General features: G+C 46.3%; 1 protein-coding gene across 3 annotated transcripts in view; it reads left to right on the top strand.

Annotated features, from left to right (window-relative positions):
• The window catches only part of EBF1 (EBF transcription factor 1), a 377,408-nt gene extending 357,771 nt beyond the window's left edge, over nucleotides 1-19,637 (top strand). For all 3 annotated transcript variants that reach the window (XM_090288505.1, XM_090288504.1, XM_090288503.1), the window contains exons 12-16: nucleotides 2,671-2,736; nucleotides 3,673-3,850; nucleotides 4,494-4,673; nucleotides 8,323-8,517; nucleotides 17,578-19,637. In XM_090288505.1, coding sequence (XP_090144631.1) covers nucleotides 2,671-2,736; nucleotides 3,673-3,850; nucleotides 4,494-4,673; nucleotides 8,323-8,517; nucleotides 17,578-17,609 — 651 coding nt within the window. In that variant the 3' untranslated portion in view covers nucleotides 17,610-19,637. The remainder of the gene's footprint in view (nucleotides 1-2,670; nucleotides 2,737-3,672; nucleotides 3,851-4,493; nucleotides 4,674-8,322; nucleotides 8,518-17,577) is intronic.
• Nucleotides 19,638-26,035: the final 6,398 nt, after the last annotated feature.

Genomic DNA, 26,035 nt, shown 5'->3' with positions numbered 1-26,035 from the left:
CTCAAACTGGTAGTAAATGAGAGGTTAACACTACGGTGCCAGACCCATTATTGAGTAAATTTAGCACCTTGGACAGCTCTGTAAAATCTTTATTGCTTTCCTGACCTGCTCGTCATGTTCTGTCTGTGTGTTCAGTGGCTCTCAGCTCTGATTGAAAGGCAATATATTAGATCCCCAACACAAACACGCTTGGGGGCTAGTTCACTGGGAGCGTAATGACACGGAGGTGAGAACAATTTTCTGGTCACCGAGATCCAAGCACCTTGCAGGTCTGTTGCACTGACTCATAGAAGACCCAGACATTTCCTTTCTCCTTCCCATCTGCGGAAATAACTAATAGAGCTGAATCACATTGGCAAAGCAGAAGCAAATGTGGGCCCTCCTGGAAACCCCAAAGTTGATACTGTAGGGAAGGATATTTTGAAATGGGGGGGGGGGGGCAGGATATCTTCTGAAGGCATTGCTCTCAGCAGGTGTGAAGCGGTGCTGGGCTGGTGACCCGCCGATGGCAGTGCCCCGGTGGGAGAGCACGGCCTGGCTTCATGGATCAAAGAGGGAGTCACCTTTAGGAAACAAGATTCAAGTGTTTCATTTTCAAAGCACTCATGGAGATGAGAGCTCTGGGTATCGAAATAAGGAGAAAAAGAAACAAGTGGATCAAGTCATTGAAATGCTTTATTACCAAAAATATGTGAGATTAAAATATATAGCATACACCAGTGGCTGGAACTTTTTCAGGTTTATGAAAATTTCAAATATCTTGGACTTTATGTTGAACTTCCCTGGGTCCATGAAATTAATTAAAATAAGCAGCACTGCGCGCAGTCCTCAGTGACGGTGTCCGGGGTGGAAGTTCACAAGTGCAGAAATTGCACCTCATCTTGCTTTTCACAAACAGGAGACTTGTATTTTTTTCCTCAAGACGAAAAGGAATAAAAATATTTTCTCTGCCAAGCCCGAACACTGGCATAAATATTTATTTTATGAAATAAATGAACATAGACCCAGAGAAGTAAAATCTTAGTAAGTAAACTATCTTGATCCTGTTTTGTTTTCATCTTTCCTGAGAGACAGAGAAAGCCATGAGGTTGCAGCAAGAGTGGCAGGGGCCGAACTTGATCTGGGGGTAGGCTTCAGTGTGCTCATACTGTAGTAAATTATTAACTGCTGTGGTCAGACAATACTGCAAACTGAAAGTGGTAAATTATCTGGTATCGTGCATTAGAAAAATAAAGAAATTATTTCAGATGTATTGATTCAAACCCAATTGATTCTATAATGCTTTCCACTCCTGCTATGAAAAATAACTGAACTGTTTTATAAATGGAGTCTGGCAGCTTAAGGCAAGCAGAAATGTTTAGTGAGAACTGAAAACCCCTCCATCTCACTTTTGAATTTAGGATGTTATATGTGTCACCAGCAGTTACGGCAGTGTGACAACTGTTTTATATTGTGGAGAATTTAAAATTGAGAAATGCTAATATGTATCTAAAAGCTTGTCATTTCAAGAGTTGGCCCAGAACTTCTGAAGAGGCTCTGGTGACGGCAAAATGAATGCAATTATATCCCTATTTTCTGACCAGCGTCTCCAGTATGTGAACACTGAACAGCACATCTTCTCCATGCAGAAATCTAAGTGTGCAAAATGTCCGAAGTTAAACCTCTTTTTGAAACTTTACCTACAGCCAAAAAATAGTAAACATATCTTTTTTCCAATCACCTCTGATAACCACACACGCCTTTCCGTTTGGGGCTCCCAGAGGCCTTCGTGTGACATGTATGAAGCTTAACTTTCCTTTTCACATTCCAGTGTCAAGGACTCTGCAGAAAATTAGGACAGAATGAAGAGGGGATGACCGCTTTTGGTTAGAATAACAACAACAACAAACTTACAGCCACACACACTTTTGTAGAGTGCCCTGTGTATTATAAGAAACAAGTGCCGAGCTAAACATGGAAGCCCACCTAAAGGAAAAGAGGGTGGTATTTTTTTCTTCAACTGGAATGAGAATGAATGAGCTGATAGGGAAAATGACAAACAATACTGAACAGAGAAGAATTACTATAAGAGGGACTGCCAGGCATGGGCATCGGCGCAGGAGAACCCTCCTGTAAGAGCGTTTACACGCAGTGCCTTGCCTTGGTGTGTGGGTTTGCCACACCTCCCCTTACATCATGACTCTGCCACACAAGGGAGAGAAAGAAAAGAAGCTGAATGCGACATGCTTCCAGTAGCAGAAGATTGATTGGAAATCCCTTGAAAATGACCTGTCTGATAAGGTCGTGGTTCCTGGAATAAGCAATTAAGTGCAAAATAAACACATCTTAGGGATTCATAACATGCACTGAATGGCATCGATTGCAGCCATCTAGTAAATGACCTCGCAATTGTATTCAGCAATAAACGTAGGAGTACGTCGCCCCATGCCTGTGGCGGACGGCGGAGGGGTGTGTTTTATCTCGCGGCACCAACGATGCGCACCTTGGACTCGATTAAGTGTGTGTGTGTGAGAACAGGGATAAATCGGCGATTTGATGCCATTCTGGGGTCCCCCAGCTACTGCCTTTAAGCAGTGCCTTGGCCACGCGTGGCCGGAACTGCAGCGCGGTCAAGGTAAGGGCGGCCTGCCTCCTTCACTCAGAGGACTGTTCCTGTGCTTTTCCGGACAGGAGGTCATCCTGAAGAGGGCCGCGGACCTGGTGGAAGCGCTGTACGGGATGCCGCACAACAACCAGGTGAGCGCGCGGGCTCCCGCGTGTGACCGCCGATCTGAGGTTCCTTAGTGCAGCAAACACGTAGGAAAAATAGCAAAGACCCCCGCGTGAGTTCAGAGTTTGTCATTCAGACTTGCAAAGTTATCCAGTTCTCTCTCTTCTGTAAAATTTTTATTGCCTTTTCTTTGGGACTGTTTCCCATATGAAATCTTCCATGGGAACATACTTCATCATGGTGGAAGAGTGTTACTCATGCTTTATTTTATTCCTCTCAAGTTTTCAAGCAAATTGAGGAGGAAAGGGGGGTTTAATTTCTTCTCCTGAAAAAGTGTAACAAGATCTGAATATAATTATCTGCTTGTTTCCCAGAGCATGTCCATGTGTATGAGGCAAGCTGCTCAGGAAACTAGGAGTGTGACAAATTATTCACTCTTTTGTGTGTCACCTGAGTCGATGTCTGGGGGACACAGTCCCACCAATACTCATGGACCAGACAGTTTTCTACAACCTTCCCTTAACTTCAGCAGGAGAGCGGAGTTGCAGAACGTGTGTGTGTGGGGGGGAGATGGGGACAGGATGTAGCCCCAGAGTTTCTGTGTGTCACTGCGGGGGAAGGAAGACCCCAGGGTGTGTCCTTTACTGTGAGGTAGTCAGAGGAAAGGTTTTGATAATGGGCTTCTAAAATCGGACAGACTGGGTCCTGCAGCCCAGCCCTGTCCTTAAATAGGCGAGTCTCTCTGAGTGAGGCCTTCGCTTCTAGGAGCCTCAGTTCCCCCTTTGGTGACAGGGCGTGATGGTGATGAGACTAAACTCAAAGGTTTGCAAAAAGGGGTGTGGAAGTGAACGCAGCTGGTTAACCCCGGAAAGCCAGGAGCAGGGCCTGTGTGAGCCATTGAGCGACGGGGTTACTGGGAGTATGACTGGGGCCGCTGAAGGGGGTGTCCTTCTGCCTTCCAGGAGATCATTCTGAAGAGAGCAGCCGACATCGCCGAGGCCCTGTACAGCGTGCCCCGCAACCACAGCCAGCTCCCAGCCCTCACCAACACCTCGGTCCACGCGGGCATGATGGGCGTGAACTCCTTCAGTGGGCAGCTGGCCGTGAATGTCTCTGAGGCGTCGCAGGCCACCAATCAGGGTCAGGAGCCTGTTCCCTCCCTCCCCCCCCACGCTCCTGTTCCTTCCCAACCTCAAGGTACCCTCCCCCCATTATTTGACCCCAAACGATTTTATTTAATCTTTTTCTTCTAAAATGGGAGATTCCTAGTTTGTGTACATCAAATGCTATTGTAGCATTTTGGTTCTAGCTATTGTGTCTGGTTCTGGTAGAGGGGGCTTGAATGATGGGTGCATGGAGCCTTCTCTCCACTAGGCTTCTCACCGTAAACCATGAGAGACAGATCACAAAGAGGGTTGGAATTCTAGCTCTGAGGGGCCAAAGTGCACCTTCCTCGCCCAGGGAATAGGACCCTGTTAGCTTCAGGGTACAGCTCATAGACTGGGATTTATTTCTGCTCCAAAATGATAATTTATAGGCCCTGCAGTGCCACTTCTCACGGCCCTAAGTATTTACGATCTCCTAAGAAACATGCCTTCTGCTCGCTTTCCATTTTAATCACAGAGCTCCCACCACCAACCACCCCACGGCCATCCATCACCCGACCCCTTCCCTCCTGGACGCCGTGAGGGGCCATGAAACAGAGCCTGTCCCTGGTCCAGTCTTCCAGGACTGCCACCCATCAGGACGCCACCCTCACCCCTGGTTTTGTCCCCACCCTCAGGTTTCACCCGCAACTCAAGCAGCGTATCACCACATGGGTACGTGCCGAGCACCACGCCCCAGCAGACCAACTACAACTCCGTCACCACGAGCATGAATGGATACGGCACAGCCGCCATGTCCAATTTGGGTGGCTCCCCAACCTTCCTCAACGGCTCAGCTGCCAACTCGCCCTACGCCAGTAAGTAGAGATGGGTGTCCTGCCTTCTGTGCGTTTTCACGCAGAGAATTCGGCATCGTCCACAGTGCCGACCCAGGTGATGCTGCGGAAGGCAGCACTGCCTCCAGCAGAAATCGCTGCCCTCCCTGGCTCACCTTCCTCCCCGCAAAGCCCACCTAACTGTCCAAACTTTGCTGCAGCCCAAAGCCGCAGTGTGATATCATCGCAAGAACCCACACTCGGAGTCTGAGGGAGATGGGTCAGTCACTGGTGGCCCCGGGCAAGTTCATCTCCTCTCCAAGCTTCGGTTTCCTCATCTATAAGGTGGGGAAGGAACTAGCCTCCCCCCTCCCATAGAGTTGTGAGACTTTGATAAAATAATGTATGTGATGAGCTTGTCCCGGTGCCTGGCCCATGAGAGGCACATTCAATAAACTAATTATAATGATGGAATGCTAACAGATAATAGTAAATGGTGCTGGTAACACAGCACAGTGACAACAGTGTAAAACCTAAACCCTCTCCCTTTAGGAGTATGACTCCTTTGGTGGTGGGTTTTTTTTGTTTGTTTGTTTTTTAATGCTTGGAACTGGGAATGTTTCCCCTTTGTGTTTGGTATATACTTAAAAAAACAGCCATTGGAAAAATATACTTTATTTTTTCCCAAAATTCTGGCCCAAGAAACACACATATACACACACATGAAATGTTCTTTGGTGCACGTGTCTGTCTTAAAAGAAATTTAGCTTAAACATTTATTTATTTTTTTTTTTGGTACCACAATTCCATTGCACTTAAAGAACCTCAATGAACTGGCATCTTTACATATAAAATGTCACGTGTCTCTACAATCTCTTGATCTCTGAAGATCGTTGCATAGAACACCAAGTTCATCCTGGACAGGGTGGGAGGCCCTTCTGGTGTGTAAAACATGGCCAAACTTGTAGACACTTATAGAATGATAGAAGATGTGTTGGTGAATGAAAGAATATAAATGACTTTTTAAATAGAAAGAGTCTTGGCTACAGAGTCTGAAAGTCACACAGTCCCTACTAGAGGAAATGTGGAGAGCACCAGTCCTTGGAAAGAGAAAAGCTCAGTCTTGGCCTTTGAAAAAAGTTACTTCTGAATGAAATTTGTAGGGCTTTTTGCTTTCTGGATGAGTTTTTATGCTCAGTGTGCTGAATTTTTATATTTTTGCTTTGTTTGGAATCAGCAGCTTGTTGAACATTGAAAATCCACCCCCCTTCAATAATCTGCTTACATTATGTCTGTCTGCTCAAGAGTCAGCGTTTGGGGCAGTTCCACCTCGATTTTGATTCGTGGGCAGGTTGTTCCTCATAGATCCATCATTTCCGTGGTCGCCCATCTACTCAATCAGAAAATGTTTCAATCATGACCTGAAAATTAAAAGGTGGCATTCTTAATTAAATCAATAAACTAATTGCTATATGGTAGCAATTCAATTTAAGGGCTTGGATTGCTCTGTCTTCGAGCCCATGCAGACCCAGGCAACTTCAGCCTGAGATTGCATCTGTCAGCCTGTGAAACTTTGAACATTTAATTTCCATTAATTGATTTCCTCAGTGCTCACAAATATAGTATTAAATTCTCAAGTAAGCTCTCAGATGGGACAGTTTTATCTGCATAAATGCAAATAAAACAATAAACACAAAGCCTAGCTGATTTGAAAATTTTGCCTCCATAATATTTAATTATTCATAAACCACTCATGTTGAAAAATCCCTCACAGAATAAAAAATAAGACATTCCACTGGTGAACACACTTTCTGGTGTGGTGGCTGATAACTAATAATGTTATAACAAATGGAACAGCTTGACTGTATTTCACCCCTCCCTCCGTTCACCACCCCCTCCAAACTCCCCAGCTCTAAATACACACCATGATTGCATTTGCCCACGAGATTAATTGCCTTCCTCGGTGAACCAGCAGGATTTCAAGTCAACGAATATTTAAAAATCAAACCTCCAGTGCAGGAGGTTTGCAATTTAAATGGGTATTATTATTGAGCGTGTTTTCACATTTACAAACCCTAAGAGATGTATAAAAATGCTGGCCTCATTAAAAGAAAAAGTATAGTTTAGAAAATGTTTGTGAGCACTCGGAGGATGGCGGCCCTGCATTGTGCTTCATAGAGCGTTCGCTGGGCTTCGATTGCGTACCCCTGAGAACTGAATGCAAAGGGTCACCTCCCCCAGTGGCAGTTGCTGCCTGGGGCTGATTTGATTCCCACTTCCTTAACTTTCTGAAGTCAATAGGCCAATGGTGAGGCCACCTAAACAGCCTTTGGGACTCTGGTGGGCTTGTCGCGGGGAGGCGCTCTTCCCCTGGTTCCTCTTCCTTTGCAGGGCAGTGTGGGAGAAAGAGCTCTGAGCTGGGGTGTGGTTCCTGGTCTCCCCACTCTAGCTGTGGCCCTTGGGCAACTCACTCAACTGTTTTCTGAGTTTCAGTTTGCTCAAGTGTAAAAGGATGTGATAGGCCCCAACTTAAGCTGGCTTGGCCAATGACATAAGAGGAAAAAGATGTTGAAGATTCTTGTGAATGATAAAGCAATATGTAATGTCCGTAACGTAATGTGGAAAATAATACAGTAGAAGTACCTAGAGTTTGAATTAAGTGCCTGGGAATCACTGGACAGCATTCATACTGTTCCCCAGGAGATGGCGGAGATAGAAGGTGAGTGGATGAAAATCCTAGTCTTGAGTGTACAGGACTTAGTGTACGCAAAGTCTCTGTCTCCTGAAGTAACCAAGAGATTATTAGCCGTTAGCACAAGATGAAAAGCCAGGTTGAGTGGACCATGGTTGGCAGAGAAGGTGTGTCTCCCAAACTCTGTCCTATCCCCAAGCACCTAGGTATTCTTTCTCTCAATTGCCAGGCAGTTCTCCCGGCACTGATAATCCACACCCCCAGGACCACCAGACTGGGAGTATTTACATAAGGCTCCTTTCCTACTATGCACTAACTCACAAGCATTTACATTCTGCTCCCTGGGGGTCATAAGGAATTTGAAACTCTGACTTGTAGTTCTGTGCTAGCCACAGGTGCCAATCTGTTTATCCGCTTTGCCTCCTACCCACCTACCTCTGCGTTGAGGTGCCTTAAGGTACAATCAGATCCTTGCAGCACTCACCACCTCGTGGGGAGAAAAGGAACACACACACACACCACCTGCTGCCAGTGCCTTCGGTCGTCGCCCTTCTTCCTCACACCTCTCATCCCACCGGTGACCGTGGCGTCTCAGGCTGGCCTCCTCCTTTCTCATACCCCTGGCCCCTTTGCTAGAACCTTCGCTTAGGCCCCACCTGGAATGCTTTCCCTGACCCCTCCTCTGTGAGCCTCTCATCGCCTCCAGAGTTGGCCATGTTCACTGCCGTTGCTATTTTGTGCAACCCTATCCCTTCTAAGAGCATTTGTTTCCTGGCCTGGGATGCTTCTGTGCCTAGCATGTTCCTGGCACATAGTAGACCACCACCAAAAAGCAGCAGGTGCCAACTACCACATGAAGAAAGTGACATGCTCCTGAGCATTCAGGGAAGGTGCGTGCTGAGGGGTGGCCTGAGTAGGGAGGCGGGGAGGGGCCGTCTGAGCCACTGGTGTTGGGATGCGGGGAGGTGCTGACTTCTGCTTTCCCGTTGCTCCTCCCAGTCGTGCCATCCAGCCCCACCATGGCCTCCTCCACAAGCCTCCCGTCCAACTGCAGCAGCTCCTCCGGCATCTTCTCCTTCTCACCAGCCAACATGGTCTCGGCCGTGAAACAGAAGAGCGCTTTCGCACCGGTCGTCAGACCCCAGACCTCCCCACCTCCCACCTGCACCAGCACCAATGGGAACAGCCTGCAAGGTAGGCCCCGGCCCCACCAGGCCAGTCAGATGCCCCGGCCCCACCCTCCCGGGGCCTGAAGCAGAGGCACCCCTGCTGCTGAGGGGCCGGCACGGGCCTGCCTGCTTCTCTCTGCGCTCGTCTGTGGTCACTGTCCTTGGCGCTGGCCCCTGGCCCTCCCCGTCCCGCCTCTGCCGGTGCGGCCTGAGCAGTGCTCTCTCCAGCCTCACTTCTGCTCAGGCCTGAGGCCTGCTTGAGAATTCTGCTTCCACGTACTAATGCCATCGTTTCTCTTTTCTCCTCTCTCATTCCTTGGGGTCGCCATAATCAGACCAGTCTTTTGTGGACTCTAGCAAGTTCTCCACTGCAGGGTCTCTCCCGGGACTGGCCTTCTCCTGAAGTAGGTCACTCAACCTTCCCTTCCTATTGGCTGTGTCAGCGTGAACGTGTGTGCGGCTGATAGCGGGGAGGGGGTGAGCCACGGCCTGGTCAGAGCCCTGACGTTAGGGCATCGTAGACAAAAGGCCCAAAACATCTCTAGGGTATTCAGGTTCATATTAAAATTGTTCAGTTTCTCTCCCGTCACAGAATATATAGAAAACAGTGGCCACCAACAGTTGAAGTAAACTTTTTGGTCATACTTCTAAAAAACGAGTGCGCCATTTCTTACCTTTTTCTTACGTGCTGGCATGGTGGTGTGGTGTTGACGCGCACGACCTCGTTCATTCTCCCAGAGCAGGGCTGTGTGATAGGTACTCACAGTCCACACTTTATAGATGAGAAGCTGCAAGTGTAGCAAGGCGATCGAAGTGCATGACTTCCAACAGCTGGTACGGCAGAAGCTGGTTTGAAACTCGGGCTCAAAAATTCATCTTGTCTTTCCATCTGCCGAGTACTTTATTACTCAGAGTGGGGGGAAAGGATGTGTCCAGGAGTCCTAAGATAGCTGGCAGGGAAATAACACAAATACAGTAATCTACCATTTATTGAGCCCTGAAGAGGAAACGTGCTCAAGACTTTATCTTCATCCACACAACTTCCTGATGAAACAGGAGGACTTACGATCTCCATTGTACAGACAGTAACACTGAAGCGTAAGGAGAGTAAATGCCTCCCCGCAGGCCCAGCCAGTAGACGGTGAGGACGAAGGTAAACCCAGCAGGCTCTGCGCCCCTAACCCCCGGCCTGCGTAGCTCCCCATGTGCCTTCCTTCATTGGCTGGCGTGCTCACCTTCACTGTGGAGGTCAGCAGCCTTGTTTGGGACTTCTCGGCCCTGTTTCTTATGGATAAGTACACGTCTGTTTATTTATACTTGTATGCACGCGTGCTCTGTGCCGGACGCTTTATGTTACTGTAACCTTCTATCACTTCTCTTGAAAACCCTGTGAGGTCAGTGCTATCTCCCTCCGTTGTACAGATGGGGAAATTAAGGTCCCACAGCCTGTGACTCCAGAAACCGAGCTCCTAATCACCTTGCCTTTCTGACTCCAGAAGGGCTCGGCAAAGGATTTCTGAGAATCCCGCTGGCAGGTCTGCCCAGCACAGCCGAAGGCCATGACCGCGCACGTGCCTGCGCCCTCCCTCAAGTAGACACTGGCAAAGCATCTTCTCAGAGGGAAGAGGAAGATAACCTGGCCGTGGCCCCCCGTCTCTGGCAATATGGCTGATGTTAGGAAACAGCCACCTCCATGAGGCGCATCACCCATTCGTGCAAGTCCGCCTCTTCTCAGCTAAAATAGTGCTTCGTCACCTTCCATATACCTCCAGCTGGCAAAGTGGGGTTACAACGCTTCGGTGGACATAACTTATAATGGGTTTTAAATAAGGGTAAAACATATGGAGAGCAGAATTCTGCTCTGTTTGAGCTGCCAGTCCCACCTGTGTTGAACAGAGTGGCCGCCCGGAACCAGGTGTGACGGGTGTGTAACCAACGGCTGAGGGGTGCTGCTCGAGAAGCGATGGCTCCGGCCCGTGCGGCTCAGTTGGTTGGGGCATCGTCCTGCAGCTGAAAGGTGGCGTGATCGACTCCCGAGCCGGGCACATACCTGGGTTGCGGGCTGACCCCGGTCCCAGCGTGAGCATGTGCGATCCCCAGTCTGGGTGCGTGTGGGAGGCTACCAGCCGGTGCCTCTCTCCTGCGTCGATGTTTCTCTTTCTCCCTTCCTCTCCTCTTTGCTCTGTCTCTGAAAGCAATGGGAAAAAGGTCCTTGGGTGAGAATAAAAAAAAAAAAAAATTTAATGGCTCTGGGTAGGTCAGCAGTTTTATCACTGGCCAGCAGTGTTGGAAGTGAGCAGCCGACCACGGAGTGAGAAAGAAGGGACAGAAAATAGGGACTTGGCCCCGATTGTGGAACCTCCTGGAATTAGGGAACCTCTGGTCGTGGTGGGTGTGTGTGTGTGTAAGTACTGATGAAATGGCTTCAAACAGGGAGGCATGCAAAGTTTGTGCACTTGTCACCCCCCAGGGCGTTTCTAACCCAAGTCTGCAGAGATCCCAAAAGCACAGAGATGCCCCCCCACTTCTGATGACCAGCCGCGTCCCTGTCCCGTTTCTAATACGCAGCTGCAGAGCGCGGAGGGTTTGTGGGCTCCCCCAGGAACACTGTCTGGCCTTGTCGCAGACGGCGCCCCCCTTGCCTTCTGACTGAGCACACGTGTCCAGGAGATCCTTTCTGGTGGTTTTTGTTTTCCAACACTGTCACCATTGTCACGGTCCACATGTCCCTACTTCTGGGGGGTGGCAGTGGAGGAGGTAGGAGGAGAGAAGTCGAAGTCAATTCTGACCCCAGCCTTCTCCCCGCCCCCCCGGCCACTGCACTCCCACCCATGACACGCACCGGGCACACAGGCCCAGGGGCTGCAGGGGCACCGCGCCATCAATCCCAGGAAGCTCCCGCCAGGGGGCCCGGGCCTCCCCTGAGAAGAACGACAGCCCGACAGAGGGCCCCTAGAACTAGAGCTAAAGAATTACTTACCTTTCGCCTCCCAGACCCACTTGTCCTATAAACAGGCACGGGTGGGTCACAGAGCTGCAGGGAACCTCTGGCGTGCTGCATCCCCCCCCCTCCCTCCCCGTTTCACCGTTACGGGAACAGCTACTTCATTTGGCCCCCCCTAGTTCAGGGCTGTGACCAGTGAGACAGGACAAGTGGCAAAGGAAGGGCTGGTTCAGCAGACTGGCCATGTAAACAAGGTTAGAGGAGATGCATCTGGGCTATGAGTATATTAAAGGCCTATTACCGCCGAGTACCACTCCAGTTGTGCCTCATTCTTCACTGTTTTTAAGCCAAGGCCTTAAGACACCCGGCATCCCTTTCTTAGCCTCCTCTCATGACTGCATGCCTGGTTACTCCCCAGGAAAGAAGCATCGCTGTCTCTCATGACGGTGATGACAGTGGTCATAGCCCCTAACCTGGGAAGGCTTGCTCCTTGCCTGGCTTCTGCATTATCTCAACCTCCCAACCACCTTTTGATGTAGGCCCTTTATTGTCCCCTTTTACAGATGCAGAAACTGAGACTTAGAGCCATGCTAGCTCATCCAGAGTCACATAGGTAGCAAGTAGGGGGAGCCTGGAGCTGAAGCCCAGGCACACTGACTCCAGGGAACCCCTACGCTCTGTGGCCGTACTATACTCCAGCCGCTGGGCTCGGCCCACGTAGACTACAAAATCCCGACCTTACAAGCTTTCCCTGTATCACAAGAAATGCAACACCACAGTAAAGAAGGAAGGTCCGCCTGGGAGAAGCTGGGTATCAAGCTGTGGAAGTTCAGAGGGAAGGATTAGGGAGAATTCAGAAAAGGGTTGCCTTTGGCCCGCACTTGGGATTTGGGGCCATGGGGATGGAGGAAAGGGCATCTCAGCAGACGGATTAAAGATAACCTGAGCCAGAGAGCCATGAGCCCTAACCAGTAGGCCAGGAAGCAGGGATAAGGTTGAACGAGGAAGTCCTTAAAGTCATAAGCTCCATTCTTTGCATAAATATTATAATTCATAGTTTCTACTATGATCCCAGCTGGCTTTCTCTCCCAGGTAGGTAAAACCTTTGACAAGTTACCTTATGTACTGAGAAGTATTTTTAGGACAAAGGAACTCGTAATCACAGCACTTCTGGAAGTCTCCCAAGATATTGTTCAAAAAAAAAAAAAAAAAAAAATGTTGTGGTCAAACAAATCTAGACAATGGTGCTTACTGTATCATGGTCCTGGAGATCCACAATGCACCTATGTTGACTAAAAGCTCTCAGACCTCCTGCAGTTAAACAGAAGAAATGATTCTATTTACTATTTCATTTACTCTCCCAAACTTCTTTGTCCACAGAACCCTCTTCCAAATGTTAAGACCAATGAATACCCGTAAGAAAAACCTTGGAAACTATGGCTGTGTTTCCGGCTTAAAGAGAAAGTGCAGAGAAATCTTTCATTCTTTTCTAGATAAAGTCATTCATAAATCCTGATTCTAGACCCCCCCACTGTGAATCTGTTCTCACAGGTCAGACTTGAGTCATGTAGCATGTTCATTGTTATAGAGACACCCCCCTTCTTCTGAAGCTGAGGACCCCTAGAGCAAGGATGGACCTCAGAGGATCTCACTAATCAAGAGAGAGGCAGGCACAAGAAGGTTGTCACCATGCCATTGGGCCCTCCCCCAATGTAGTGATTTTAAACCCTAACTGTGTGGGTGACAGTCTGTGCAGAAAAAAATGAACAACAAAAGTCCAGAGTACCCACGTCCTGATTTTTTTTCTTTCCCCACTTTGTTGAGGCTTAGACTGGCCAGCCCCACCTCTCTGATGGCTAGTGAAGTTGAATACATTTTCATATGTCTGTGGACAATCTGTAAGGCCTCCTTGAAAAAGTGTCTATTCAAGTCCTTTGCCCATTTTTCAATTGGATTATGTGTCTTCCTGGTGTTGAGTCATATGAGCTTATATATTTTGGAGATTAAACCCTTGTCCGATGTATTGTTGGCAAATATGTTCTCCCATACAGTGGGTTCCCGTTTCATTTTGATGCTGGTTTCTTTAGCTGTGCAGAAGTTTTTTAATTTGATAGTCCCATTTATTTACTTTTTCCTTTGTTTGCCTTACCCTAGGAGACATATTGGCAAAAATATTGCTACACAAGATAATCTGAAATTTTACTGCTTCTGTTTTCTTCTAGGGTTTTTATGGTATTGCAGCTTATATTTAAATTTACTATTTTGAGTTTATTCTGGTGTATGGTGTAAGTCGGTGGTCTAGTTCTATTTATTTATTTTTGCATGTACCAGTCCAGTTCTCCCAGCAGCACTTATTGAAGAGACAGACTGTCTTTACTCCATTATATGCTCTTTCCCCCTTTGTCAAATATAAATTGACCATAAAGATGTGGGTTTATTTCTGGGCTCTCTATTCTGTTCCGTTGATCCCCGTGTCTGTTCTTAGCCAGTACCAGACTATTTTGATTACAGTGGCCTTATAGTATAGTTTGATATCAGGTATTGTGAGGCCTCCAACTATGTTGTTCTTTCTCAAGATTGCTGAGGCCATTAGGGGTCTTTTTTGGTTCCATGTTAATTTTTGGAATATTTATTCTCTGTCTGTGAAATATGCCACTGGTATTTTAATTGGGATTGTGTTGAATTTGTAGTTTGCTTTGGGTAGTATGGGCATTTTAATGATATTAGTTCTTCCCATCCACGAGCACGGTATATGCTTCCCTTATTTGTGACTTCCTCAACTTCTTTTTTCAGTGTTCTGTAGTTTTCCAAGTACCTCCTTAAATTTATTCCTAGTTACTTTTTTTTTTTTTTTTTTTTTTGGGCAATGGTAAATGGGTTTGTTTTCTTAGTTTCTCTTTCTGATAGTTCATTTTTGGTGTATAAAAATGCCATCGATTTCTGAGTATTGATTTCGTATCCCGCTGCTTGAAAAAAAGCACTGCCTTTCAAACTAATAGTCTTCTGAGCTTCTGTCACAGGACATGGTCACCCAGCTGCCAGGGAAGATGGCAGCCGTCTTGGTCTTGTGACAAGTTGGCACATGTGGCTCTTTGAGAGTGAGAGTGTTATGTCCTCAGAAATTTTCATGGGCCCCGCTGGGGCAGGTCCGTGTGCCAGCCTCAGACATGCACCTTCTCACCCACAAGAGTCATCTTCAGGACTGCAGCGCAGGTACAAGGAAGACAGCTCCCCGGGGCCCCGGTAGCTTCTCTGCTGTCCTGCAGGGAGCTTTGTTTACCAAAAGGCCTTTTTAGAGGTGTCTGAGCTCAGAGGCCACAAACGATGATCTCTTCCCAAAATATACTCAGCAGTAAGGGTGTGTCTGGACCGTGAGCTGCAACCCCCTAAGGTAACGTGCAAAGCTCTGGGTGTGTGTACATGTGGGCCCTTCTTCTGGAGAGAGGCCCCATGCCTTCCACTCGGCTCCCAGAGAAGTCTGCAGGCCGGTGAGGGAAGGGTGGGGAGTGTGGGCAGACCAAAGCCCCCCTTTGCGGACTCTCAGGTGTGTTTGTTTAATTTTAATTATTTGCTAACCTTTATCAACTGAGCTGTTTATGCCTTTAAATCATTTTTACCTTCCCTTGAAATCACTCGGGTCCAGCGGCTACAAGTGTCCCTGCACAGCAGCGTTTGCCTTGGCGGTCGCTCGGGGCACTTGGTCCCAGCCTGGGCTCTCAGGCGCCCGAGTCTGCAGCCTGTGCTCCAGGTTAAGGAGAGCTGTTAGCTAGGGACGAGCGGGTCACTTAGCTTTGCTTTGTAACTCTTAATGCGGCCCTAGCAGAGGTTTCCTCTAATTAATCTAACACATTATGCCAGGTACCAAAATACTTAGATTTTTTTTTTTTTTTTAATTCTGGACATCCCATGGGATGTTTTCAGGCCCTGACTGATACATGTTGGCTGAACCCGCTGACCAAATGAGTGGGAAGCTGGTCAGTTTTCTGCTTTGCGTCTCGTTGACACTGCCTGATTGCCTGGCTGTGCTGGGGACTGCCCTCCGGTACCAGGCACACTGGATTCTGGTGGAAGGCAGAAGGAGATGCTTCTTTTGCCATAGGCTTAGAGAGGCCTGCCCTGACTAAGGGTGCCCAGACCCCCCTCCAGCCTGAATGAAAAGAGCCTTAGGGAGGGAGGTGGAGGGGTGCTGAGCTGGCACGAAGCAGAAACCTCCCCCCTCCCCCCTTGCCTTTGCAACGACAGGCAGCTTGGGATTCTCCAGTTAAGGCTTGGATTGCAATACCAAGCTCCCGGTTTCAGTCAGATCTAGGGCTCATTTGAGTCTTAGGGGTACTGAATTTCCAAACGATCCCAAATCTTTGGGGGTTTAAGTTGGTCCGCGTTTGGCAAGAGATACTTCCTGTTTCTAAGAAAAATGGCTTTTGAGGGCTTAAGAAACAGGCTCCAGGAGCTTCTGGACTGCAAAACGGCTCTTGCAAAACAAAATTTGGATGATTTACGTGTAAATGAATCAGAAACATGTGGATTAAATTTCCTTGTGAATACAAATGGGTTTAAAAATTAACGGAAAAAGTGTTTGGCAAAATACGTCTTTTAATTGAGTAAAAAATGTCAGGGGTGGGGGAGGGGGACCACAGGGCAGAGAGCCTCCCCTGGCCTCCTTGTGTTTACTGCAGGATTTGTGTGAATTGGGGTTCAATTTTTTGTAATGGCGCATTCCTCTAGGCGCATTCCTCTCGACCTGAGATTTGGGAAATGAAGAGGGCCACTTCCTAGATGCAGTCATCACCGACGGAAACATTAGTTTAAATTTAGAACTGCCAACAAAAAGAAAGCAGTGACTTGCTCTGGCTGGGAGCACACTAAGCCATCACTGGGGGCCAAAGATGGCCACCATTTGCTTCTGATGTGAACATCTCTCATCTCCATGCGTTTCAAAGTTGCCCCTTTGTTTTAATTGTCTTGTAGACATCCTTTCCCCCCTCCCACCCATCCTGTGAAGTGTGCTGTATGGCACGGTACCTGTTTGATATCAGAGGAAACAGCCAAGAGAAGTTAAACAGTGAACACAAGGTCACACAGCTAGTTTAGCGGCAGAAGGGACGGGTCAGAATTGATAGCAGCTAATCTGTTAGGTCTTCCCTGCGAGCTGAACCTGGGCCAAGCCCCTCTCACATGTAATTTTACTTAGATCTTCAACAAGCCTAGCAACATCACAGCATTTGCAAAGACTGATTCACTGCATTTTCTAGCTGAGGAGGCAGAGCCCAGGAGGCAGACTGCCTCCAGGCCACATCCTCAGTAAGCCAGGGGTGGATCACCCGTCCATCCCACTCTACACTCTTCTAACCATGACATGCGGCCTCCCAACTCAGAACCCGTGCAGAGATTTTCGATTACCCAAACAGACTTCCCTCTTCCCAGGACCTCACCCCAGCTTTCCTAGGCTACCACTTTCTAGGGCAGGTTCAGAACATTCTAGAAGCGTGAGTGAAGCAGGTCACAGGAGACATTCTGGAGTTTCATGCAAACCTGCCTTCTCCTCCTCCTCCTCCGTACTTTCTCCCAACTTCACAGGCCTGCGAAGGAGGCCCGCTCTAGCTGCCATTGCTCTGCCCCCCCCCCCCCCCGCCATGTGAGTTCCTGGGGTGGCGGTGTGGCGGGGGTGGGGGGGGGTGGGAGGTACTTCCACTGCTGCTCTGCTCTGGTGATCAGTCTTCGAGCTAACAGAGAGACCCGCGGTGTTTTGTAGAAAGTGCTAGCAGTTGGAACGAACAGTTTTTCTTTTTGTATTTTAGAAGTGAAAGGAAGAAGGATAAAAAAGTGACAGATTGCCAGGTTTGGGGCTGTGAGTTTTCCCAGTGGTATTCTTACTTTGCAACTTTCTAGCTATGTTTTAAAACCAAAATCAGATTCGGAGGGATGTTCAGAATCCTCAGTTCTGATAAAGACATACACTAGCTGGTAGATGATGTTCTTAATAAAGTACATGTATAGTTTATGCAAAAACTCATTCTAGAGAAGATGAGAGCACATTTGTGGCTACATAGTGGTGTGTGGGTGTTTTCTCCATCTTTTCTTTTTTTTACTCAGGGAGAATTTGGAGGCAAAACCATTGACTTTCGTCTTCTCTTTCCACAGCGATATCTGGCATGATTGTTCCTCCCATGTGAAAGAATTGCCTTGAAGAATTTTATTAATGAAGAGGTTGGATTCTGCTACAGAGAGAGTAATCTGATACAAGTCCCAGAGTGGAACTTTTAACTCAGGCCTTTTTAAGAGGAATCACAATTACTGCAGATTTTTAAACAAACAATATCACCGACCTTGCAAATGCTGAAATTGGAAGGGATCTGTGAGTGCAGGGTGCTGGTTCAAGTTGTACCTCCCAGATGTTTGGGGGATATATTTATTCTGTGTTGATAAAAGCAAATCCACTTTTTTCTTTCTCTCTCTCTCTCTTTTTTTTAAGCTTAACTCTGCAGTCATTTGTCTTTTATAAACCATAAAGCTGTATACACGGGACACTATAAATAAGACCCCATGTTTTAATTTATGATGTTTTTAAAGCTGTGTAAAGGGAGAATGAAGTGGTGATATTTACAAAAAAGTTTAAAAAAAGGAAAAAAGAAAAAAAAAAAGCTTGTATGGGACAGAATAGGAATGCCAGTTAGATTTTTTAGAAAACTAAGAGTTGGCTTTTGCGCCTTAAAGCATATCAAATGGTAGTTAGCTCAGACAGTGCATTTTCAGTATCTAACTTAACATGCCGCCCCTTAGCAGTGCAAGCTTATTTATCTCTTTTGTATTGTTGTCTTAAGTAACTGTGTAAATAAATGCAGCCTGCGAAGTTAAAAAGTGATGTTAAGTGATCACATTTTTCCCTTCTACTCAAAAATCCAGTGCCTCTAGACAGATTGTTAAAACTGCATATTTAAACCTGATACCATTCTCGTTTTTAATTATGTCAACTTCTTCCGAGGCCAATGGCCTCTCGAGAGCTTGGTGGCACACGTAGTGTGAGAATCTCCTTTGAATCTTCATGGAACAGGGTCCAGGCGCAGAATTCCATATTATGCCCTCCAGTTATCAAGCCAAAATCCCTCTCACACTGCGGCCATCAGCAAGGTAAAAGTTTACTCCTTCTCAATGCTGACTTCACTCAGATCCTCCCAAAGCTGACAAAAGCAAGTTGGAGAAAGAGCTAGGGCTTCTATCAGTCGACCCGTGCGTACATTTGTAACATAATGGCTCCAAAGAATAGGTGAAGTGCTTTGGAATCAAGAGTAAAAGAAAACTGGGAGAAAAGAAAAGAAGGTTGAGACCTCCTCCAGAACATAGTTTTCTGTTCTATGGAAATTTTTGCTCTCATTATCTGGAAAGTGTTCTTAAAAACAAGAATTAATAGCAAAGATGCAGCAAAGCTATGAGGATGCGTTTGCCTGATATTTTTCTTTGCTGTTGTGTTTTTGTATGTAGTTATAAATACTGTAGATTTTTTTTTTGTGATTTTTTGCCAAAGTCATTGTTCTATTTATACATTTTAATGTCTTAAGACAGTTTTTCAATATCACAAAAAGACTTTATGGCATATTTTGCAAAGGAAAAAAAAGCTCACTACATTTAGCTTGCACATACTTGCAAAGTTAATTAAAAGGCTTTCTGTTTTAAAGAGGATTTTGTAAAATATCCATATAAATAATGTATTTATCTTTGGAATTTGTACATTGCTTTCCCCTTCTTCCTTTTCCTCCCAGTCTCAACTTATTTTATTGTGTAAGTTTGCTATGTGAAAAGTGCATATTTGTTTGGTCACCTACAGTTGTATTAGCTGTTTCAATGTGATTTTTAAACATTTCATTTATAGTTATTTTTAGTATTGTTTTAAACCATGCTTCAATTTTTTTTAAATTTCCACCCGAAAGCCATTGTCTATTTTTGTATTATTTGTAAGTTAAGAAGTTTTTTCCAATATATGGCAAAAAAAAAAATAGTAGCATATTATTCTTGTAGCATTTAGTTCTGTAGATTTAAAAAATGTATCCTTTGCTTTGGAAGCTTACAAAAAAAAACAAAAAAAAAAAACCTAATGCTGTTTTACTCTATTAATATGCATGGAACCTCTCCCTCTGGAGTGACGCATTTTGTGCATTAAATTCGGGGGAGAAACTTCATAGAAATCAATGAACATTCTTTCTTAAGTCTGCTTGTATATTTCCTCTGTCTTTCACATAAATATAAACCAGCAGATTGGATGCCTTAACAATGCAAATCATATTCATTTCACTTGTACATTGTAACTGTGCACCAGAACTGTCATCACTAACATTGTAAAAAAAAAAAACACAAAAAAAACAAACAAAAAAAACCCAAAACAACAAAAAACAACAAAAAAAAGAAATCGAAAAGCACAAAAGAACTGTTTTGTTACCTTAAGACAATGTAACTTTTTCTAGTAGACAAGAAATTTACAACAATGCTGCAACTGTGCATGCCCCCATATGGATTTTGCAATGGTTTTCACTAGACTGTCAGAGTGCGATTTTTATGGGTTGGGGAGGGTGGGGGAGGGGAGTTGTGGGAGGGAAGGGAGGGGAGGAAAGCTGATTTTTCATGGTGAGAAATAATAATGATGATGATGAATAATAATAAAAAAACTGGAAAATGTAAGCAAGGTGGACGCATTGCTTCTCGGTACTCAGAAAGGCTGTCGGAATTCGTGCGGTAAGCGCTGGCCTGGAGATGTGTACAATTTAAAGCCATATTTTGTCTGGTGAGCCCCTTAACTGTCTGTGAAGGAATGGTCAGCCGGTGAGGTGCCCGGTTCAGACCCTGATGACAAACGCCACCCATCTGTCAGTCATGTGTAGTGGCTAAACTTTTCTTGAAAGTCCAAAGAGCCTTTAAAATACATTTGTGTTTTGTTGCCTCTATTTACATTGATTAGATGAGAAGACGTGCTGGCCTTCTGACCCTCTTTCTTCTACACAAAACTTTTACAAGTAAAAGATGTTCCCCTAAATACAGAATATGGCTTTAATAAGAAAAGGAAATAGAGAATTAAATTAAGATTTCAGTTTTGGGGGAAAAAAATACAGCTTCTGGATGACTGGATTGCATAACATGCCCGGGCCTCATACTGAACTAGAATGCAGCTTAATGAAGTCATCTCTAAATCTACTAACCTTCACCTTCCTGTCCAACTTTTTGAATAGACACACACTGTACAGTTCAATTGTTAGAGAACCTAACTACTGTAGAGATTGTTATAATTTTTTTCTTTTGCAAAAATTCAAGCTGTAAAAACTTTTCAACTTTCACAATATTTAATTAAAGTTACTTCCTGTCTGTGATGGCAGCTCCTAGTTGTGTATTCATTTCAATATTTCAGATGAGCCCCAGTCCCAAGTAATGCAGAAGGTCTGTGCTTGCAATCGCTCAGACTACTGTTGACACCCAGAGGAAAGAAGTTAGGGTAGTCCTGGGACACCCACTTTCTTGGTAAATCCTTGGGGATTTGCTAATCTGGGATGCAAATTGAACACGCGCAGCGTACTGCTGCCCTCTGCTGGCAGCAGCTGGATGCACATGTGCCCACGCTGGCCCACATAGCAGCCAGAGCCCCAATGATTTCGCCAGCCAAGCAGTGAGACCCCCTGCAGTGACTGAATTGTGAATCCAAGACCTGGCCCTTCTAGAGCACCATCCTCCGCACTACAAGTCTGAACCACGCTCTTCACATGCAGCTGCTAATTAATCCCTGTGAGCCTTTTGGTCAATTAATTATGTGCCCTGGCTCCGTGATGAGGGGGCATGTGTGAACTCAGAACCTTCATGGTTACAGTTTTAAACCCCATGAGGACGAGACACTTTCCCTGTTGGCTAAAACCTAATTTATACGGAGTCAAACATTCCACAAACACCCAGTAGGTACGTAATCCTGTAAAACTGTCTCCCTTTGAGTTTCATCATGATCATAAGTCTTCCCAATTGCACATTCAATGCTTTTCCTACTTTGCAGTTGTTGGACATGATAAGGTTAATGATGCTTGTAAAATGTCTCAAGAACTCGGCAAATAGGCCGTAGACCAACAGAAACTTGATGGTCAGAGCTAATAGGGTGTCACACAGCCACCATTGTGATCATTTGTGCTGGGCACTGTCGATACACATTTGCTCTGGCACGATGCCCAATTCGAGATAATGACAGAGTATAATGAATTACGTTAATAAGTAGGGAAGCTACCATCCTTTTCCTAAAAAGGGAATCTAGGTTGACTAGTTTGGCCATTCAATATACAGTTTTGGAATTCTACGTTAGATGCAGGTTCCTGGATGAGATGCAGAAGATTTTTTAAAAACATGAGCACGAGGTGTCTGCCCGCAGGACACTCACAGTCTCAGATGAGACAGATCTACACTCACACGAAAGCAGCCTTGAGTGGTAGAGTGAGACCGGCGTGCAGTGCTCCACAGAATAAACCTCCACACCTGTACATACTGGCTCCTACTTCCCTTAAGGCCTATCTCATGGAAACATTTCTTCATTCATTCATTCACCTCAAAGGTTCCCTGTGTAGCTGGCACTGGGCGAGGCTCAGTGGGTCCACATGAGCATAGAGACACTGGTCCCCTCCGCGGGGAGCTCACAGTTGAGTGGGGCAAGCAGACATGCACCCACACAGGTATATTCTCACAGGCCAACAAATGGCAATGAAGACAAAGTCTAGAGCACTCGGAAAGTACATGGCAGTGGGATCTGACTTAGCCTGAAGACCTGGGGAAGGTTCCAGAGAGTGACATCTGAGCTGAGCTGTGAGGTGTGAGGTAACCAGGTGGGGTGAGCACCGTAGGCAGGCGGCATGAGGGCAGGTGTAAGGATCTGAGCCTGGATATGCATAACATGCCTTCAAGAACAGAAGGGCTGTGTGAGGGCAGTGTGCACAAGTGCAAGGTGGCACTGCGGAGCTTGGGAAGTTCAATTCAAAACACAAACTGAGCACCTACTTTGTGCTTGGCACTGTACCAGATGCTGGGATGCACTAGGCAGACCAGTCATAACCCCTGCTGGTAGGGCCTAGGGCACAGCTGGTAAACTCACAGCCCCGTACTCGTCCACAAGGGCCGCGCTGGTTAGACAGGAGGGGTGAGCTGGGGAAAAAGGACATGCAGCACCTCACTCACCCCAGGCAGTTGTTCCCACATGGGAGTGGGGCCCAGGGATGCCCATCCCTTATTTCTAAGCATGCCAGATACATTGTTGGGTTCTGGGTTTTCTTTTTCTTTTTTGGTGTGAAATTTTCATTTTTTAAATGTTGTCATTTAATCCAAAAATAGTGCTATCAAAACACTGCAGTGAGCACACAAAATCCATGAGCTCTCGAATGTCAGTTTGGGGCTTCTGGCCCAAACACAAGTTACTGTAGGAGATGTTTATACAGCCTGATTTGAAGGTCACAGTGATATGGCCTACCCATTGGGGATAGATCAAGGACTGCTGCAAAGAAGAGCATGCCTCGGTGGGGTGAACAGGGGCTAAGAAGATGAGGAGAAGCAGCGCATGGAAGGCCATGGTCAATGCCTTTGGAGGTGGCTATATGAGAAGAATTACTAAAATAAGTGGAAAGGAATAGGCATACTTTGGGAAAATGGAATAGGTAGTCGTGAAAAAAAATCCCCTCTGCTCTGTAGGTGCCACATTCAATGCAAAACGCATAGATCGGTTTTGTTTCTTTTAATTTCCTTTTGCCTCGCAGAAAGGCTCTCATGGCGAGTTCGTTTTTAAGGAGACTGCCAGAGAGGTGAACACTGTCCAACACACCTGCTCAGGGCCAGGCCAGCCCTAGAAAGCTCCAACTCACTCACATTCTCAAGAATGTTGCTCCTGGAACTATTATCCTCTCTCTCCAACACCATCAATTTCTCCTTCCTCAATATTACTTTCTGATTAGTGTACACATATATTTTCTAAAAAAAAATCTATTTTGACCTCACTTTGCTTTCAATCTGCCCACCGTCTTTCTGCTCCCTTTTATAGCAAGTCCCCTCTAAAGAGCTGTGTCTACCTTGCTTGTGTTCATTTCTTGTTATCCATATTATAATAGATGTTTACTGTAATGAGGAATAACGAGCCTTCGACATTGCACATAAGAGGTTGGACGTACATTTTAGAAGTGTCATCCTGGTAGCTACGTAGAGGACGAATCGGAGAGAAGCAGAGGGCACAGGGGGGACAATGGAGGAGACTGTGGCAACGGTCCAGACAAGGAATGAATGGACAGCTTCGACTAGGACAATGGAGAGGAGGAGGGCAGGCAGGGCCAGAAAGAGTCAACACTGTGATTCTATCAACCACACTGGACTTCACAGTTCGGAGATGACGAGGGACCGGGTCTTAAGCGTCCTCACCACAGAATGAGATGAGGATTCCGTGACCTGACCGAGGTGTCAGCAGATGCTGTGGTGGCCATCACATCACATTGCAGGGTATAAAACTCTCACGCTGTACACCTTAAACTTACACATGGTACATGCCAATTATGTCTCAATTTAAAAAGTTATCTGAGAGACAGAACCACCAGGATTTGGTGACTGATACAATGTGGGGATTGAGGGAGAGAAAAAAAGACAACCTAAAACTCAATTTTCTGAGTGGGGCCACTGCTATTGAAAAACTGGTTGATTTCTCTGTGCTGTTTCCCTGCTATGAAGCTCCGAAGCTCCATGATGAAGTCCAGTCCCTTCCTACTGTTCACTTTGCTTTCCTTCCCTCTCCTCCAAAGGCTTCTATATTTATGTGAGGAATGAAATTCAGTTTCCGGAACGGGAAATATTTTGGGGTTTTTTTTTGTTTTTGTTTTTTTTAACTTAAGCATCAAGCAGTTTTATCTGTTCTCTCTGGAGAGTTATGCTACAGTGGGACTGATTTTTATCTACTTAGCATACTTTTTTCCCCACTGATTGTACAATCTCCACATTCTATATTAAGAACGAGAGCTACAAGCCCTGAGTATTCAGAACCACAGGCCTGAGAGCTGGCTTTCAGCAGGAAATGCCGTGCAGGGGAGTTATGCTATAAGGAAGCTCTATGGCTCCAGGAGGAGTTGATAAAATGTCAGCAGAAAAGAGGGCACCCAGTGGAAGTCCATTCATTCCGTACCATAGATTTGGGAGGGCTCCACCAGGACAGTCGTGGTCATACAATGAGGGTGCAAGGCAGGATGATTTAGAAGCAGCACCTGCATTGTCCCCTCCAACACACTGGTTTACTCAGGATATTCTTCCCGAGGGCTCCCTTGGTGTTAGGCACTGAGCTAAATGCATCTTAGATGGGCCCATTTCCTTCCCTCCCTGGTGCCTGAGGACGACAGGTATATGAATAAACCAATCATGCAAACGTAATTTCACACTGAGATCAATGCTAGTGTAACCCCAACATACCTGAGAGCATATCTTGGCATAAACTCAAACTTCTTTCAACACCCAAACTGGGTTCTTGATTCAAATCCCTTCGAGGCTGTTAAAAATAATCTAAATATCAAGTCTGCAGCAACACCTATTACAATTCTCCTTCCTCTAGTCTCGGTCTCTCACTCCTCACCTTACTCAGACCCCACTGCCCTCGATCTATCTGACAAAACGTCTGAGTTTGCATGATTTTTCTTTTGATCTCCTCCCTTTACCCATCTTTTTTTTAAAAAAAATTATTTATTTACTTATAGAGAGAGGGGAAAGGAGAAAGAGAGAGAAACATCACTATGTGGTTGCCTCTCTCACATGCCCCCAACTGGGGACCTGACATGCAACCTAGTCATGTGCCCTGACTGGGAATTGAACCAGCAACACTTGGTTCACAGGCCGACACTCAATCCACTGAGAGCCACAGCAGCTAGGGTTTACCCATCTCTCTAATTGCATTATTTTCAACTAAACCATTTCCCCAGCAAGGGAACCTTGCAGAGCTGGGGGAAGGGGAGATATTGGGCTGGCCAAGTCTGGTTCCCCCTGGCAGGTTGTGGGAGGGGAGAGTCCATAAATACTCCCTTGTCAACAACGTGTGACCTGCTGCATTTCAAGGGACAAGAGCAGGGAGCTATGAGCACAACGAGCAAGGTGCCTCCATCTGCGTGTGTCTGAGGGAAGACCCGGAGGGGGCAGGAGTGCACCCCGCAAGGCTGGGAGTTGGGCAGAGAGGACATTCCGAATGGAGGCAGAGGGCCACCACAGAGTAGATGCCTGGTGCCATTCGATGGCCTCCAGAGAATGCTCCATTTCCTTCATTTCTGCATCCTACCATTGTTTCCCTCATGTCTACGCAACTGTCCTGCTCATTGTCAGGTTCACTGATAGCTCTTCAAGCAGAGCCATGACACTGGATATTCCCATACCCAGCTGGGTGGCCCCTCTCCTTCTCTTTACGATATTCCTATCCACCCCATGGGTTTATTGCATGGGATTCTGGGGTCCCGGTCAGCTTCTCTTCAATCCTTTAAAAAAAGTTTCAAAGGTTAGGGATCCCCAAATTTGCTTGTTATAATCCAAAGGTAAATAAATATTCCTGCCTCACACTTCATACTTGAGAAACCACCGCAGCCCAAAG

Source organism: Furipterus horrens, unplaced genomic scaffold, assembly GCF_987537825.1.
Source record: "Furipterus horrens unplaced genomic scaffold, mFurHor1.1.pri manual_scaffold_10, whole genome shotgun sequence".
Classification (NCBI taxonomy): domain Eukaryota; kingdom Metazoa; phylum Chordata; class Mammalia; order Chiroptera; family Furipteridae; genus Furipterus; species Furipterus horrens.
Note: the sequence above shows the minus strand (reverse complement) of the source record. Positions and strands in the feature narration are given on the sequence as shown.